Raw genomic sequence first — 18010 nt, forward strand, 5'->3', positions numbered from 1 at the left:
GAAGTTATATGTGCATTCAGGTATTTTCTCTTTTTCGACAAAACAACACCGCAACTTGGGAGCAGCAAAAGAATCGACACCAAAAATGAACACATCATAAGCAAGGTCAGCTCTCGCAAGAGATAAACGCAAGCTACGCATATGCACTTTATTGTTCTGACAAGCCAATTAATTTATCTGTTACACAGCGAGTACTGAAACAACCAAAGGTTAGCTTGTTCACTGGAGACCGATCCTTCAAGCACAACTCTAAACTACCGCACACTAAACTAGCAGAACCTAGCAGTTTATAAGAATTATCACAACACATTGCTCAAGCCATATGCTGCTCTAGCACAAGAAGGTACAATTTACACCGAGTCGACCGCTTCAACCTGTTGTTGTGCCAGGTATCTTTCCCTCCTCTCTTTCTGCGACGAACACATGGAGGATAGATTTTAGCACTGGAAAAGGAATTTCACAAGAAAACATAGAGCTGGAACACCGTAGGAGATCTGAAGAGATATACATACCCATTCATCAATGACAAGCCCTTCACCAACAATTTTAGGACCATTCTCTTCTGGAGGTTTCTTCCGCGCCTCAAGTGCAGCCTCTGCCTCGGCTAACTGAGTGTTCAGCTTTTCCAGTTGCTTTGGAAACAAATGGAAGATGAATGACATATTATTACAAATCTGTCCATGGAAGAAAGTTCTTATAAGTAACGGTGTTTGTATGATTTACTTACAGGGCCTGGGTTTTGAACATCCAAGAAAACAACCCTCAGTATCTTCTCAACCACTGCCTGATCTTTCTGCTCGTCGAACTGCAACCAACAAAAGAAGTCATCCTTCCAAACGGCAGGGATATGAATCACAAGTATGTTACTGTTTGTTATGAATGTAAGGTTTGAACCAAACATATGCGCCTCTTTCAATTTATACCACGAATGGGGGGCCAACAGCATGAGCATTGCCTCGTATCCAACTAAACTACTGAAAGCAGACCAGGGCAAAATGGACTACAGCAGTAAACTACCTAGCACTAGGATTACTCTATCAACATTTACCCTATCAAGTTCCATTTTATGAATTAACAGCATACTCTTCTAGTTGAATCCCCCCAAGCCTCCCTCAGGAAAGAATTTTAACTCATCCAATTTGGACATCCTAACTATACAAGTGTACGGAGAGGATTGAGTTAGCATTCTTGCATATGAAAACATAGGTCCACCCTCAACATGCCTGTAAAAAAGGCAATGAAGGGTCGAGACGCCTCCTCTTGTAAGTGGAGATGAGCAAAACCCTAGCCCTCAAGTACAAAAACACTAAGCAAAACTCGAGAGGAGCAAGAAACGAGAAGGAAAAGAAGAGGCTCTATTCCAGTTCAGGTACTCCTGTAGTCTTCGTTAATTATATTATCCGGGAGTCAAACGTGGTTGAACTCGCCTATAAATTGTCAGTTTGTTCTTCACTCGAGCACCTCCAACAACCCACCTATGTTGTTACGAAGGACATTACACGTCAGCATTTACATTATGTGAAGGAGACATGGCGAGGAGAGATGTCAAGTCTTCTCTAGGATCAGTTCTGCCGTAGTTAATGGGATCTGTTTTGATGTTACACCCACTCATCCCATGTCCCCCTGGAGCTGCCATCACAAAATAGTCGATCCCTGCAACTCCCCCCATCTTACCGCCATGCCCCCTTCCTCCTATCTCCGTGAAGTATGGGTGCTCAAGGGGGCAAGAACACACTGGCCAAACTGGAGGTGAATAGGGACACGGTTGACCCTTCGATTGTCTCCGTTGATAAAAATCGTGCAACAGCATCAAATGGGAATGAACTTTTCTCCTTACCTATGTTGTGTGTATGTCTGTCAAGCCTCTCAGTATGACAACAGCAGAAGATGAGATGTCTTGTTTATATCCCCTCACAAAGGAGAGTTAGGGTCGGAGTTGATTTGTGCTCTGTCAACCCTTGGAGAGTTAGGGGGCAAGATCACGACTGGGATTTACCCATTTCCTCGTGAGATTTAGGATATAAACTAATGGTAGAGTGGTGATATGGACTTGGAATGAAATGTCTGGCCTAGTCTGACAACAATGAAATTGCAGCTGGTGTTAGGAAGTTTACCCTTAATGTTCAGTTAATAACCTACATCTACCTCAACAGTCCTTAATCGCGAAATTAGGTAGCCAATTAGGCAGGAGTACTCGTATGGTTAAAAAATGAGCTTCCACCCAAGCAATTCAACACCAGAAGTACACTGACATCAATCTCCTCCCCTCTATGTCTCAGGCAGTTAGAAGAGTTCATTTGGAGCATCAGAAGCACATTTATTTTGATTTCTAAGAAGCCTAATTTCACTCCAATAACTATAGTACCTGTAGGTATATGTCGGCAATTGGAAAATGTTCGCCAAACTTGCTAGAAATAACAAGCATGCGTGGAAGTAAAAGGTTAAAATAGAAATGTCACAAACCAATTCTGGTGCATATTCCATGGGTCCTTTGACCTTCAAGCTCAAAATCTTGAACTTGACCTTGCACTTCTGCAGAATATTCTCATTATTCTCTGGGTGCTCGACAAACTTGAAAACTGGCAGGTCGAAAGGGAACAGAAGTAAGCACCAAATATGGACATACTGAGTAACCTTGCTGTTCCTAAGAAAGGATCCAATGTGACCAGTACATTACCAGTCGCTATGATAGTCTCGCCAGGGGCAAGTATGGCTCCAGGAGGACGCATAAAGCAACTCTTGGGTGCAGTTGTTTGAAACTAGAAATTCAAAAGGATGATAACAGTCAGAAAATTATAGTTATGAACAGAGTTATTGTTAAGCACTGGATCTTTAAATGCAAATTCAGCCCATCTGCCATTGGATAAGCTGCAAAGCAATAATCAATACTAACCTTGAATGCTACATGTGACTTGCTTGTATTCTTTATCCTAATTGCACTCTTGACCTGCTTGCCTGGTTCATCTACACAAGGCAAGCCAGAAGACTTATTAGCTTCTCTATAAAGAAGAGAACATGTAAGAGAAAAACCGAGCAAAACTGAAGTCTATTTCTTGATTTTGCCTCCTATTACCATGTTACATGCTAACCACATGTCCACAGCTAAGTGATTTAACAATCAGTCCTGTCAATTGAATAACTATGTTTTTTCAAGAAACACCAAAGACAACGTACACGCACACACTCACACTCACGCAGCGCCTACTGAAGACGGGGTCGGAGTTGCGGAGCAAATAACTACGTAATTATTTAGAAGACTCCAGTGTTGCTTACATTTAAACATCAATGTAGATACCAAATATTTTGCCTATGCATCACAAAATCAAATAGTCCATTCAGCATTATGGGAGGGCATCCCACAAGACTTCGCTTCACAAACCGTCATGGGATGCTTGCCTATTTGTTTGACCGCTTTAGATAGATAGATACTAAATTTAGACACCACAAAACATCCTTAACCCAGTAAAGGCAGACTCCCTCGCCCTGGGGACCATAGGCGTGCGCCTAGGCAACAACGTGCTAAGTGCAGCAAGAAGACATATACTTCCAATTTTGTTTTCAGGTTTCAACTCAACTAGAAGAGTCAGTTTTTTATGTAGGTATGGCTGTGAGAAATTGAACCCTCAAAAGCAACCAATCAACAAACTGATGTGTAAAATTGGTTTCCATCCTATGATTCCACTGTTTCCATCTAAGCACTCAGTAATGAGTGTAGTAACAAATAACTGCCAGCAATAGAAAGTTGCCTAGACCCTAATACTGCATTGAAGGCTACTAACATGTTATAACTACCCTACCAAAATCGTGGCTCGCGAATCTTGGAAGTTCCACTCGAGATCTAAGCGTTGGCAAACCCTGTCAAAAACTCTACAGACGGAAATTCCACTACGGTTTACCTCCTGCAACAAGATCAAGAAATTCGGATGGCAAATCGCGCCACAAGATCGTGACTTCCTCGGCCACCCACAGATTCCCGCTTCAAGACAGCGGAGATCGAGCGATTTCGAACCAAAAATCAACCCCGGAACTTAACGCAATCGAAGGGCACTAGTCACTCTGCACCAGCAAATCCGCAGCTTTCGGAGCTCCTCACGACCCCAACCCATAATTAAACAAGAAAGACTGGCTCAAAGAAGACATGACTTCGTCGAACGCTCACATGGGAAGTAGAGCTTGTTGGACGGATCGAGCCGGAGGCGGCGCCGCGCCGGCAGCAGGGATTTGGCGACCGTCGAGATCCCGGCCGGCGCGACAGGGGCGCCGCCGTCTCCGGCGACGGGCGCCTCATGACCGTAGCGGCCGGCCGAGTGGTGGATCCCGGACGAGGAGGAGGACGACGCTGGCGCCGGCGCGCCGCTGGCCTGCCTGAAGGGCATGCGGCAGAGGTTCCAGAGCTTCCCGCCGCCGGAGTCGGCGGCGGGGGCGTACCTGTCGTCGCCGGAGATCGCCATGGGCGAGGAAGTTACTACTACCAGTTACCACGAGCGTGTGTAGTACGGAAGATGTGGTTGGGCTGCACTCTGCTTCGGTTCTCCCCCCCTCTCTCTCTCTTCTAAAGTGATCCTTCTTTCACCTCAGCTTTCGCTACATTACATTCTCCATCCTCGATCTCGCCTCTTTTTCATCTCTTCTCCGGTTGACTTTTCATTGATGGGCTGTGGACCGCGGCTTTATGCTGCTGCTGGCATAGTGAAACTAATCATGCACCCCGGATGGATCTGAAAAAAAAAATTACAGACACCTTAAGAGCAACTCCAACGGGCCGACCCAAACGGATGGCGTTTTTGTCTGTTTTTGTCCGTTTGGGTCGGGCCGGTGGACACAAACGTCTGGTTTTGTGTTTGGGTCGGCGTGGGCGCCCAACGCTGGTCCGACCCACTTTATCGGCATGACAAAATAAAAGTATAATATGCATTTAATTAAAATAAAAGCCGGCCACGAAGGCCGGCGAAAGTCCACATTATATTAATTAACATTAAAAACTAAAAACTAGACGACACGCAGCCCTAGGCGTCCTCGTCGGTGTCTGCGTCGGGGCCGGTGAGGTCGATCAACGTCGGCGCAGGGCCGGCCCAGGGGAACGTCGTGTTCTAAGGGCAGCGATGTCGGGCTGCGCCGCCGCTGCTGGGCCTGGCGCGCCTCCTCTCCGGCCTCGCGCTTGAGCATCTGCAGGCGCTCGCCCTCCCGGCGCTCCTCGGCCAGCCGAACGCGGCGCCAGTGGTCGAGGTAGGCCGCCTCCTGCTCCTTCGTCGCCCCGAGCCAGATCGGCGGAGCGCTGAACCACTCGCGCACTACTCCGGTTCAGGAGTAGCGCTCGAGGGGAGTCGGCTCCTCCGGCTCAGCTTTGGGCAAGGACGGCGGGGTCACCGGCGGCACGACGCAGTCGCCCGCCGCGGAGAGGGCCATGGCCTCCGCCATGGCAGCCTGGAAAGCCGCCTCCTCCACCGCTCCTCCTCCTCGCTCTCCTTAATGGCGGCCTGGTAGGCGGCCTTGGCCTCCTGGTCCTCGTCGCGGACGACGAGCACGGGCGGCGGCAGGCTACGGTTGACGCCGCGGCCGCCGCGCCGCCTCGCCTCCTCGTGCTCGAAGGCGAACCATCGAGCCCAGTTGGGCGAGTCGACGGCGTAGTGCGGTTCGGCGCTGCTCCGGCGTCAGCAACGCCCGCCGGCGCCGCACCTCCTCCGCATGGGCCCTCGCCGGCCGCGGCGCCGCCGGCACTGGGATCCTCTCCGGATCCAAATGCCAGTCATGCGGCAGCGTCGCGTCGGGGTATGGCAGAGGCACACGGTGCTGCCAGTGCCACTTGGCCTGGTGCACCGGCACATTGATGCGCTGCCTCTGCCGGGGAGCGCGCGGCGGCGCGGGGAGGGTGGGGAGGGTGGGGGAATGGCGGGCGGGGGCCTTGCCCTTGCCGCTGCTGCCGATGCCGGAGAAGAAGCCCATGCTGGTGGTGGCTAGGGTTGTCGCCGGCGTGAGGGCAGGGGTGGTCAGATTGGGACGGGGCGAGTGGCAGTGGATGAGGACGGCCCCGCCGCACACCCGACTTAAAAAAGGACGACCGCCTTCGCTGACGCGTGGGCCTAAGGTGGCGGTCATCATAAATAATGTTGACCGTCGAAGTTGGACGGCCGTCAGATGAGTACGCGGCGGACAGCGAGAAGGCGCACGAGGCGTCCGTTCGGCGTCCGCACCGACGCATTTGGGGCGCAAATTTGGGCCGTAAATGCGTCGGCGCGGACGCGATTTGGGTATGGGTCCGCGCGTTGGGTCGCCTCTTTTATCCGCGCCGACCCAAACGAACGGGGACGGACGAAATGAGTCGCCCCATTGGAGTTGCTTTAACTGGCGGAAGTGGTGTTACTGTACCATAAAAAAGCAGCAGTGGAAATAAATGAGCTCACTCATATAGTAACATGTCGCGGTAAGACTTTAGTTCGACTAATATCTCCCAAAATAGCAAGGTTAAGGGAAATTGATGCCGGTTGCGGTAGCACATGCTCCTGGCTCGCAACATTAATTCACTGTTTCCATTGCTAAAGAATTCAAAACACACAGAGACACGTGACTAAGTACTTCCTATGATCTTTCTTACTCTCTATATAAGAATTGTATGGAGTCAAACTTCATAAAGCTTGATCATATTTATATAAAAATATATAAACATCTACAATAATGAAGTTAAAAAAAATAAGTTCACGGCGCATCTAATGATATTGATTTTGTATTGTGAATGTTGATATTTTTGTATAAAGTTGATCAAATTTTACGAAGTTTGACTTCAGCAAATCCTATATCCGGAGTAAAAAGGACCGGAGGGAGTACTATGCTTAGATTTTTTTTAAGTCGTGTACCTTGAGGCTCCGGTTCATTGAAAAAAAGAGTTGTCTCGCTAATTTATTTCAACTTTGGCAAAAAAGGTTACAACACGCCCATAAGTTAGAGCATCCCGGCTAGCCTAGCTACCCATAACACCCACACATCATCGAGGAGAGGACACCATCGAGGTTGCCTGCAATGTCATCATCACCATCTCTTCGCGAGCAGGCAACTACGACTTCATCATGAAGGACCCATTGAAAGTGTATTGTTTTCTCGATGGTACTCTTGTGTTGATTACAATAGGGTTAGTGATGATTGAAGTCGGTTATCAAGTTTATCTCAGGACATTGGTCTTTCAGTGATTGTCTACATACTTGCTTGACCCCCTATTTCAAAGAAGACAAAAGGTCTCGGTTTCCGAAGACTCGGATGCTCTTTGGTTTATTTGAGTCATAGGGCAATTGCACTATTAAGAGGGGTCGAGATGTTTGAGGAAGTTAGGGATCATACATACCCCACTGTGCCAAGTCTTTGGGGGGTGCTACCTCTTGAGCATGCGTTGGTTTTCCCTTGAAGAGGAAAGGGTGATGCAGCAAAGTAGTGTAAGTATTTCCCTCAGTTTTTGAGAACCAAGGTATCAATCTAGTAGGAGACTACACGCAAGTCCCTAGTACCTGCACAAACAATCAAGAATATTGCAACCAACGCGATAAAGGGGTTGTCAATCCCTTCACGGCCACTTACAAAAGTGAGATCTGATAAAGATAATAAGATAAATATTTTTGATATTTTTGTTGTATAGATGGAAAAGTAAAGATTGCAAAAATAAACGGCAACAAAAATAGCACATTGGCGGGAGATTAATATGATGAAAATAGACCCGGGGGCCATAGGTTTCACTAGTGGCTTCTCTCAAGATAGCAAATTCTACGGTAGGTGAACAAATTATTGTCGAGCAATTGATAGAAAAGCGCATAGTTATGAGAATATCTAGACATGATCATGTATATAGGCATCACGTCTGTGACAAGTAGACCGAAACGATTCTACATCCACTACTATTACTCCACACATCGACCGCTATCCAGCATGCATCTAGAGTATTAAGTTCATAAGAACAGAGTAACGCATTAGGCAAGATGACATGATGTAAAGGGATAAACTCAAGCAATATGATATAAACCCCATCTTTTTATCCTCGATGGCAACAATACAATACGTGCCTTGCTGCCCCTGCTGTCACTGGGAAAGGACACCGCAAGATTGAACCCAAAGCTAAGCACTTCTCCCATTGCAAGAAACATCAATCTAGTAGGCCAAACTAAACTGATAATTCGAAGAGACTTGCAAATATATTAAATCATGCATATAAGAATTCAGAGAGGAATCAAATATTGTTCATAGATAATCTTGATCATAAACCCACAATTCATCGGATCTCGACAAACACACCGCAAAAAGAATTACATCAAATAGATCTCCAAGAAGATCGAGGAGAAGTTTGTATTGAGATCCAAAGAGAGGGAAGAAGCCATCTAGCTAATAACTATGGACCCGAAGGTCTGTGGTAAACTACTCACACATCATCGGAGAGGCTATGGTGTTCATGTAGAAGCCCTCCATGATCGATTCCCCCTCCGGCGGAGCGCCGAAAAAGTCCCCAAGATGGGATCTCACGGGTACAGAAGGTTGCGGCGGTGGAAATAAGGTTTCGTGGTGCTCCTGGATGTTTTCAGGGTATATGAGTATATATAGGCGAAAGAAGTAGGTCGGTGGAGCCACGAGGGGCCCACGAGGGTGGGGGGCGCGCCTACCCCCTTGGGCGCGCCCTCCTACCTCGTGGCCGCCTCGTTGCTTCCTTGACGTCCACTCCAAGTCTCCTGGATTGCGTTTTTTCCAAAAACGATCCTCGCGAAGGTTTCATTCCGTTTGGATTCCGTTTGATACTCCTTTCCTGCGAAACACTGAAATAGGCAAAAAAACAGCAATTTGCACTGGGCCTTCGGTTAATAGGTTAGTCCCAAAAATAATATAAAAGTGCATAATAAAGCCCATTAAACATTCAAAACAGATAATATAATAGCATGGAACAATCAAAAATTATAGATACGTTGGAGACATATTAAGCACCCCCAAGCTTAATTCCTGCTCGTCCTCGAGTAGGTAAATGATAAAAACAAAATTTTTGATGTGGAATGCTACCTAACATAATTTTCTAAGTAATTCTCTTTATTGTGGCATGAATGTTCAGATCCGAAAGATTCAAGATAAAAGTTTAATATTGACATAAAAATAATAATACTTCAAGCATACTAACTAAGCAATTATGTCTTCTCAAAATAACATGGACAAAGAAAGCTTATCCCTACAAAATCATATAGCTGGCTATGCTTCATTTTCGTCACACAAAAATGCTCTCATCATGCACAACCCCGATGACAAGCCAAGAAATTGTTTCATACTTTAGTAATCTCAAACTTTTTTTAACTTTCACGCAATACATGAGCGTGAGCCATGGACATAGCACTATGGGTGGAATAGAATATAATGATGGGGGTTGTGTGGAGAAGACAAAAAAGGAGAAAGTCTCACATTGACGCGGCTAATCAACGGGCTAGGGAGATGCCCATCAATTGATGTCAATGCAAGGAGTAGGGATTGCCATGCAACGGATGCACTGGAGCTATAAATGTATGAAAGCTCGACAAAAGAAACTAAGTGGGTGTGCATCCAACTTGCTTGCTCACGAAGACCTAGGGCATTTGATGAAGCCCATTGTTGGAATATACAAGTCAAGTTCTATAATGAAAAATTCCCACTAGTATATGAAAGTGACAAAATAAGAGACTCTCTATCATGAAGATCATGGTGCTACTTTGAAGCACAAGTGTGGAAAAAAGGATAGTAGCATTGTCCCTTTTATTTCTTTTCTCTTTTTTTGGGCCTTTCTCTCTTTTTTATTTTTTTATTTGGGACAATGCTCTATTGATGATGATCATCACACTTCTATTTATTTACAACTCAATGATTACAACTCGATACTAGAACAAAATATGACTCTATATGAGTGCCTCCGACGGTGTACCGGGATGGGCAATGAATCAAGAGTGACATGTATGATAAATTTTGCATTGTGGCTTTGCCACAAATACGATGTCAACTACATGATCATGCAAGGCAATATGACAATGATGAAGCGTGTCATAATAAATGAAACGGTGGAAAGTTGCATGGCAATATATCTCGGAATGGCTATGGAAATGCCATAATAGGTAGGTATGGTGGCTGTTTTGAGGAAGATATAAGGAGGTTTATGTGTGATAGAGCATATCATATCACGGGGGTTGGATACACCGGCGAAGTTTGCACCAACTCTCAAGGTGAGAAATGCCAATGCACGGTACCGAAGAGGCTAGCAATGATGGAAAGGTGAGAGTGCGTGTAATCCATGGGCTCAACATTAGTCATAAAGAACTCACATACTTATTGAAAAAATCTACAAGTCATAAAAAATCAAGCATTACACGCATGCTCCTAGGGGGGTAGATTGGTAGGAAAAGACCATCGCTCGTCCCCGACCTCCACTCATAAGGATGACAATCAAAGAACACTTCATGTTTCAAATTTGTCACACAACATTTACCATACGTGCATGCTACGGGACTTGCAAACTTCAACACAAGTATTTCTCAAATTCACAACTACTCAAGTAGCACGACTCTAATATTACCACCTTCATATCTCAAAACAATCATCAAGTATCAAACTTCTCATAGTATTCAATGCACTTTTTATGAAATTTTTATTATACCCATCTTGGATGCCTATCATAGTAGGTCTAATTTTATAGCCAAAGCAAATTACCATGCTGTTCTAAAGGACTCTCAAAATAATATAAGTGAAGCATGAGAGATCAATAATTTCTATAAAATAAACCACCACCGTGCTCTAAAAGATATAAGTGAAGCACTAGAGCAAAAATTATTTAGCTCAAAAGATATAAGTGAAGCACATAGAGTATTCTAATAAATTCCGATTTATGTGTGTCTCTCCAAAAGGTGTGTACAGCAAGGATGATTGTGGTAAACTAACAAGCAAATACTCAAATCATACAAGACGCTCCAAGCAAAACACATATCATGTGGTGAGTAAAAATATAGCCTCAGGTAAAGTTACTGATAGACGAAGATGAAAGAGGGGATGGCTTCCAGGGCATCCCCAAGCTTAGGCTTTTGGTTGTCCTTGAATTTTACCTTGGGGTGCCTTGGGCATCCCCAAGCTTAGGCTCTTGCCACTTCTTATTCCAAAATTCATCAAATCTTTACCCAAAAACTTGAAAACTTCACAACACAAAACTCAACAGAAGATCTCATGAGCTCCGTTAGTATAAGAAAACAAATCACCACCTTAAGGTACTGTAATGAACTCATTCTTTATTTATATTGGTGTTAAACCTACTGGATTCCAACTTCCCTATGGTTCTTACCCCCGATACTAGCCATAGATTCATTAAAATAAGCAAACAACACACGAAAAACAGAATCTGTCAAAAACAGAACAGTCTGTAGCAATCTGAGTTGTTCGAATACTTCTGGAACTCCAAAAATTCTGAAAAATTAGGACAACCTAGATAATTTATATATTGATCTACTGCAAAAATAATTGGCAATTTATCATGTTCTGATGAATTTTAACAATTTGTTTCGTGAGCGCAAAGTTTCTGTCTTTTTCAGCAAGATCAAACAATTATCACCCAATAAGATCCTATTGGTTCTACTTGGCACAAACAATAATTAAAACATAAAAACACATCCAAACAAAGGCTAGATGAATTATTTATTACTAAACAGAAACAAAAAGCAAGAAACAAAAATAAAATTGGGTTGCCTCCCAACAAGCGCTATCGTTTAACGCCCCTAGCTAGGCATTGATAATTTCGATGATGCTCACATGAAAGACAAGAATTGAAGCACAAAGAGAGCATCATATAGCATATGAAAAACACATCTAACTCTATCATACTTCCTATGCATAGGCATCTTATAGGCAAATAAATTATCAAGACAAGCAAAAACTAGCATATGCAAGAAAGAAGCGAGAAACAATAACAATCTTAACATAATGAGAGGTAATGTAGTAACATGAAAATTTCTACAACCATATTTTCATCTCTCATAATAATTACATGTGGGATCATGTTCAGATTCAACAATATATATCTCACATAAAATTTCTTCTACATGATCCACATGCATGCAAAGTTGACACTCTTCGAAAATAGTGGGAATATCATTAACTAAAGTCATGACCTCTCCGAACCCACTTTTATCAAAAACTTCATAAGATTGAACATTATCCATATATGTGGGATCTAAATTTGACACTCTTCCAAACCCACTTTCAGTATTATTGCAAACATTATTATCAATCTCATATTCATCATGGGGCTTAAATAAATTATCAAGATCATAAGAAGCATTATCACCCCAATCATGATCATTGCAACAAGTAGAGGACATAGCAAAACTAGCATCCCCAAGCTTAGGTTTTTGCATATTATTAGCACAATTTACATCATGCTCTTTATTCAATGATCTATCATGAATCGCTTCATAAAGTACTTCATCACAATTTTCAGATTCACGAATTTCAAGCAAAACCTCGTAAAGATAATCTAGTGCACTCAACTCACTAGCAATAGGTTCATTATAATTGGATATCTTAAAGAGATTAGCAAGTGGATGAGGATCCATAAACTTTTAGCAAGCAAAGATGCAAGCAAAAAGAAGGTACATGGTAACACAAGATCGAATGGAAGAAGGGCGAAAGAAAAGGGCAAATCTTGTGAAGTGGGGTAGAGGAAAACGAGAGACAAATGGCAAATAATGTAATGCGAGGGAGAAGAGTTTATGATGGGTACTTGGTATGTCTTGACTTGTGCGTAGATCTCCCCGGCAACGACGCGAGAAATCCTTCTTGCTACCTCTTGAGCATGCGTTGGTTTTCCCTTGAAGACGAAAGGGTGATGCAGCAAAGTAGCGTAAGTATTTCCCTCAGTTTTTGAGAACTAAGGTATCAATCCATAGGAGACTACACGCAAGTCCCTAGTACCTGCACAAACAATCAAGAACCTTGCAACCAACGCGATAAAGGGGTTGTCAATCCCTTCACGGCTACTTGCAAAAGTGAGATCTGATAAAGATAATAAGATAAATATTTTTGGTATTTTTATTGTATAGATGGAAAAGTAAAGATTGCAAAAATAAACGCGACAGAAATAGCACGTTGGCGGGAGATTAATATGATGAAAATAGACCCGGGGGCCATAGGTTTCACTAGTGGCTTCTCTCAAGATAGCAAATTATACTGTGGGTGAACAAATTACTGTCGAGCAATTGATAGAAAAGCGCATAGTTATGAGAATATCTAGGCATGATCATGTATATAGGCATCACGTCCGTGACAAGTAGACCGAAACGATTCCGCATCTACTACTATTACTCCACACATCGACCACTATCAAGCATGCATCTAGAGTATTAAGTTCATAAGAACAGAGTAACACATTCGGCAAGATGACATGACGTAGAGGGATAAACTCAAGCAATATGATATAAAACCCCATATTTTTATCCTCGATGGCAACAATACAATACGTGCCTTGCTGCCCCTGCTGTCACTGGGAAAGGACACCGCAAGATTGAACCCAAAGCTAAGCACTTCTCCCATTGCAAGAAACATCAATCTAGTAGGCCAAACTAAACTGATAATTCAAAGAGACTTGCAAATATATTAAATCATGCATATAAGAATTCAGAGAGGAATCAAATATTGTTCATAGATAATCTTGATCATAAACCCACAATTCATCGGATCTCGACAAACACACCGCAAAAAGAATTACATCAAATAGATCTCCAAGAAGATCGAGGAGAAGTTTGTATTGAGATCCAAAGAGAGAGAAGAAGCCATCTAGCTAATAACTATGGACCCGAAGGTCTGTGGTAAACTACTCACACATCATCGGAAAGGCTATGGTGTTCATGTAGAAGCCCTCCGTGATCGATTCCCCCTCCAGCGGAGCGCCGGAAAAGTCCCCAAGATGGGATCTCACGGGTACAGAAGGTTGCGGCGGTGGAAATAAGGTTTCGTGGTGCTCCTGGATGTTTTCAGGGTATATGAGTATATATAGGCGAAAGAAGTAGGTCGGTGGAGCCACGAGGGGCCCACGAGGGTGGGGGGCGCGCCTACCCCCTTGGGCGCGCCCTCCTACCTCGTGGCCGCCTCGTTGCTTCCTTGACGTCCACTCCAAGTCTCCTGGATTGCGTTTTTTCCAAAAACGATCCTCGCGAAGGTTTCATTCCGTTTGGATTCCGTTTGATACTCCTTTCCTGCGAAACACTGAAATAGGCAAAAAAAACAGCAATTTGCACTGGGCCTTCGGTTAATAGGTTAGTCCCAAAAATAATATAAAAGTGCATAATAAAGCCCATTAAACATCCAAAACAGATAATATAATAGCATGGAACAATAAAAAATTATAGATACGTTGGAGACGTATCAGGGGGGTAAAATCCTAGGCTGATTTGCTTGAGTGCTAGCGCTCCAGGGTCGCCAGGTTTCACGGACCAGGTCACCGGAGTCCTTGGTGTCGTGGATATAACTGTGATAATACTATTGGATGGTGTGTATAGAGGCAATCGTATCTATCAAATAGTACGGATATGAGTACACACAAGGGTTTATACGGGTTCAGGTCATATTCGGTCACGGTAATACCCTACTCCTGTGGTGCTCTTCGCTTGTGGCATAGGTTACAATGTGAGAGAGTTTGGCCTCCAGCCCGGTGCCCTCCTCCCGGCTTATATAGAGTGCGCTAGGAGGGGTCTCATAACGGGCTCGTATTAATGCTATTGGTACCCATATGCACGACTGACTGTCCATGGCTATTGTAAGTGCATATAGTGCCCCCTTACTGGATTTGGAATATTGAAGACAAATGGGTTAAGGGACTAATGTGTTTATTAATGTACACATGAGATATAGTCCCTGGAGATTTGGTTTAACCGACAAAAGACCACCCCTAAAATTGTATTTCTTCAGGTGAAGAATTTGTGCGACCTTTAGAGAAATTGAAGTGAAGAATTGGAAGCGTGAAGACTTTTGTTTTCGTAGTTTCTTTCTTCTTATTTGAGTCATAGTAAAAACCGTACTGTTAAAGGGGGTCTAGGTGATACATATATCGTATTTCTGAAGTGATGCTCAAACTTGCACATATCCTACCACTTCGAGTGAAGCCCTTGGAAATCTCTGGCAGTGTTGACGAATTTGCGAGTGACGGAGACACAGTTCTTATGGTCACTGATAAATTTGGTCAGACTGAGGAGTTAGGATTTCGCCACTGTGATCTGCCTATCGTGGGGAAATTGAGTGCCCCGACGAATTTGAGAGTCCAAATTTCCGGCCGTCGTTGTGTTGTGTGCCAACTGTCGAGTGGATCCTTATCCTGACAATGGTCATGTACGAAGGGGCATTTATGACAATTCATGTCAGGTTGTCCTTGGCTATAAATAGCACCCCAACCACTTGTTGGTTGGCTGCTCTAGAGAGAGATTGACATTTGTCATTTGAGAGCAACCCTTTCTCTAACGACTTTGTGAGAAATTCAAGTGAGGAAAAACCCAACTGGAGCCAAGGTGACTAAGCATCACTGAAGAGTTTGATCTGTGTGATCCTATGACTGTTACCTTTGAAGATTATCATTGTGGTGTGTCGGTGAACAAGTCTGTGAAGGTTTTGGAAGTCTACCTTGAAGACTCACCACGAGTGATTGGCCGAGGTCTGTTGTGACCTTAGCTCAAGAGGAATACAGTGAAAACTAAGTGTCTTCAGAGTTCAAGCTCGACCACCTCGACCAGACATACAATTTATACAACAACTGGAACTGGTCTACCAAATCATCGTGTCATCACCGAGCCTATTTGGTTTCAAAATCCTCACTCCTTTAGTTTTTGTTATTCCGCTGCTGAAGAATTTGTGATCTACCATCTGAAGAATTTGTATTGAAGACTTTTTATCATGTTGCGCTTCATTTCTTCAGTTCATCTTCTGTATGTCTAAATGTTTGCATGATTGCATGTTCTTCACCTGCATCTATCTTGTATGCATGGTTTATGTTTCTGTGATGAACTAGTATCATTCCTGTTTCTATTTCTTCATGGTGATTTTCATCAAAATCTTTGGAGTTTGACGAATTTCTAAAAATCTCCCATTCACCCCCCTCGGGAAGTAAACATGCGCTTTCAATTGGTATCAGAGCAAGGTACTCCCTTGTTCTATGTGATTTTGGTTTAACCGCCTAGAGTTTTAGATATGTCGACCGCAGGTATGATCAAGGTATCCGCTGTGTGCCCCATCTTCGATGGCACGGACTATCCCTACTGGAAGAACAAGATGCGTATGCATCTTGAGGCCATTGAGAACGATCTTTGGTTTGTTGTCCAGAATGGGGTCCCTCTGATGGGTCCAAGTGTTAATGCCACTGATTTGAAGAGATTCAGGCAACTCGATTCTCAAGCAAAGAATTTCATTTGCGGGCATCTGAACAAAGGACAATATGGCAGAGTGAGTGCCCTGGAAACATCGAAGCTTATCTGGGATAGGCTTTCCAAGGTCAATGAAGGAGTTTCAACTCAACGCGACTCCACAATTGATGTTCTTCACAATCTCTCCAATCCCTTCAAGAGGCTCGACAATGAAAATGTCCAACAAACCTTCGACCACCTCACTTATATCTCCAATGAGATTTAGGCTCTTGGTGTTGCTGACATCATTGAACACGAGGTGTTGAGGAAGTTTCTGAGGTCCCTTGACAGTTTCTTTGACACCTTGGCCCTGTTGACTCAAGAGTGTCCTGATTACAAGGAACTTGATCAGACTGATATTCTTGAGAGGCTCAATACTCATGAATTTCAACAAGACGAGAAGAGAGATATGTATGTCCCCAGCTATGGACGACCACGCGCACTGAAGGCAGAAGCAAAAGCCAAGGAAATTTCTTCATCTGAATAAGAATCTGACTGCAATTCTGGTGGTGCTGAAGAAATTGGCAGAGAACTTGCAATGTTGGTCAGGAAATTCCAAAAGTTTTCAAAGAAAAGCCTCTTTGGAAAGTCTTCATAGTATGACTCGAAGAATAGTGGAGAAGCTTCTTCTCGGGACTACAAGAAGAGAACCTGCCACAAATGCAAGAAGTCTGGCACTACATTGCTGATTGCCCTCTATGGGAAAAAGAATCAAAGAAGAAAAAGAAGAATAGGGATGATGCCTCTGATGACAAAAAGAAGAAATCGTCAAAGTCTTCATCAAAATCTTCATCATGCAAGAAGAGCAGTTCCAGCAGAGCTCGTGCGTTCATTGAGAAGGAAATTGATTCCGAGGAAGAATCTAATAACGAGGAAGCAGAGGAATCTGAGGAGTCAAACTCTAGGGTGGCGGGCCTAGCTCTCGCTACTGAGTTCGTTAGCAAGTCCACCTTCACCCTAAAGGCAATGGCATCTCCGCCAATAATGATGACTGTGATGACGACTACACTCCCACCTATTGCTTCATGGCCAAAGGTGCAAAGGTACCTCTCGAGAAGCTTACTTTGACACTTCCAGTGATGACGACTCTGAATGTGTGATAGCCCACAAGTATAGGGGATCAATTGTAGCCTTTCTCGATAAGTAAGAGTGTCGAACCCAACGAGGAGCTAAAGGTAGAAGAAAATATTCCCTCAAGTTCTATCGACCACTGATACAACTCTACGCGAGATTACCGTCCTATCCACAACCGACTAATATTGCTGTGATATAGGAAATTTTAAATGGGGGCTAAGTTTGTAAATTTCCTCGCATTTGAGACAAGCGCACCCTGAAGACATGGTTCCCCCCTTCCTCTCTCCCTCCATTTCCCAATTCATACTCCGTGGGCGCCAAAACACCCTCTCCACCCTAGCCTCCTCCGTCCGCCACCCCATCCACCGTCGTCCTCCTCCACCATGTCGGAGCTGATACCCCGATGCCGTCGTCCATTACAAGAGATCGACCTCTCTCATCCACGGCTTCGGACCGGGATCCTTGCATCCCGTTGAGGGAGTCCTGGACTAAGGGGTCCTCGGGCGTCCGGCCTGTTATCCATGGGCCGGACT

General features: G+C 44.1%; 1 protein-coding gene across 1 annotated transcript; it reads right to left on the bottom strand.

Annotated features, from left to right (window-relative positions):
* Positions 1-123: 123 nt before the first annotated feature.
* LOC109747934 (vesicle-associated protein 4-1) lies at positions 124-4633 on the bottom strand. The gene is made up of 7 exons (XM_020300255.4): positions 4160-4633; positions 2894-2964; positions 2678-2759; positions 2464-2579; positions 728-805; positions 513-632; positions 124-410 (listed from the first exon to the last, which is right to left on the bottom strand). Exons 1-7 carry the CDS (start codon positions 4449-4451, stop codon positions 351-353), a joined length of 819 nt encoding a protein of 272 aa, XP_020155844.1. The 5' UTR covers positions 4452-4633; the 3' UTR covers positions 124-350.
* Between the last annotated feature and the right edge of the window lie 13377 nt (positions 4634-18010).

Source organism: Aegilops tauschii, chromosome 2 (assembly GCF_002575655.3).
Source record: "Aegilops tauschii subsp. strangulata cultivar AL8/78 chromosome 2, Aet v6.0, whole genome shotgun sequence".
NCBI lineage: Eukaryota > Viridiplantae > Streptophyta > Magnoliopsida > Poales > Poaceae > Aegilops > Aegilops tauschii.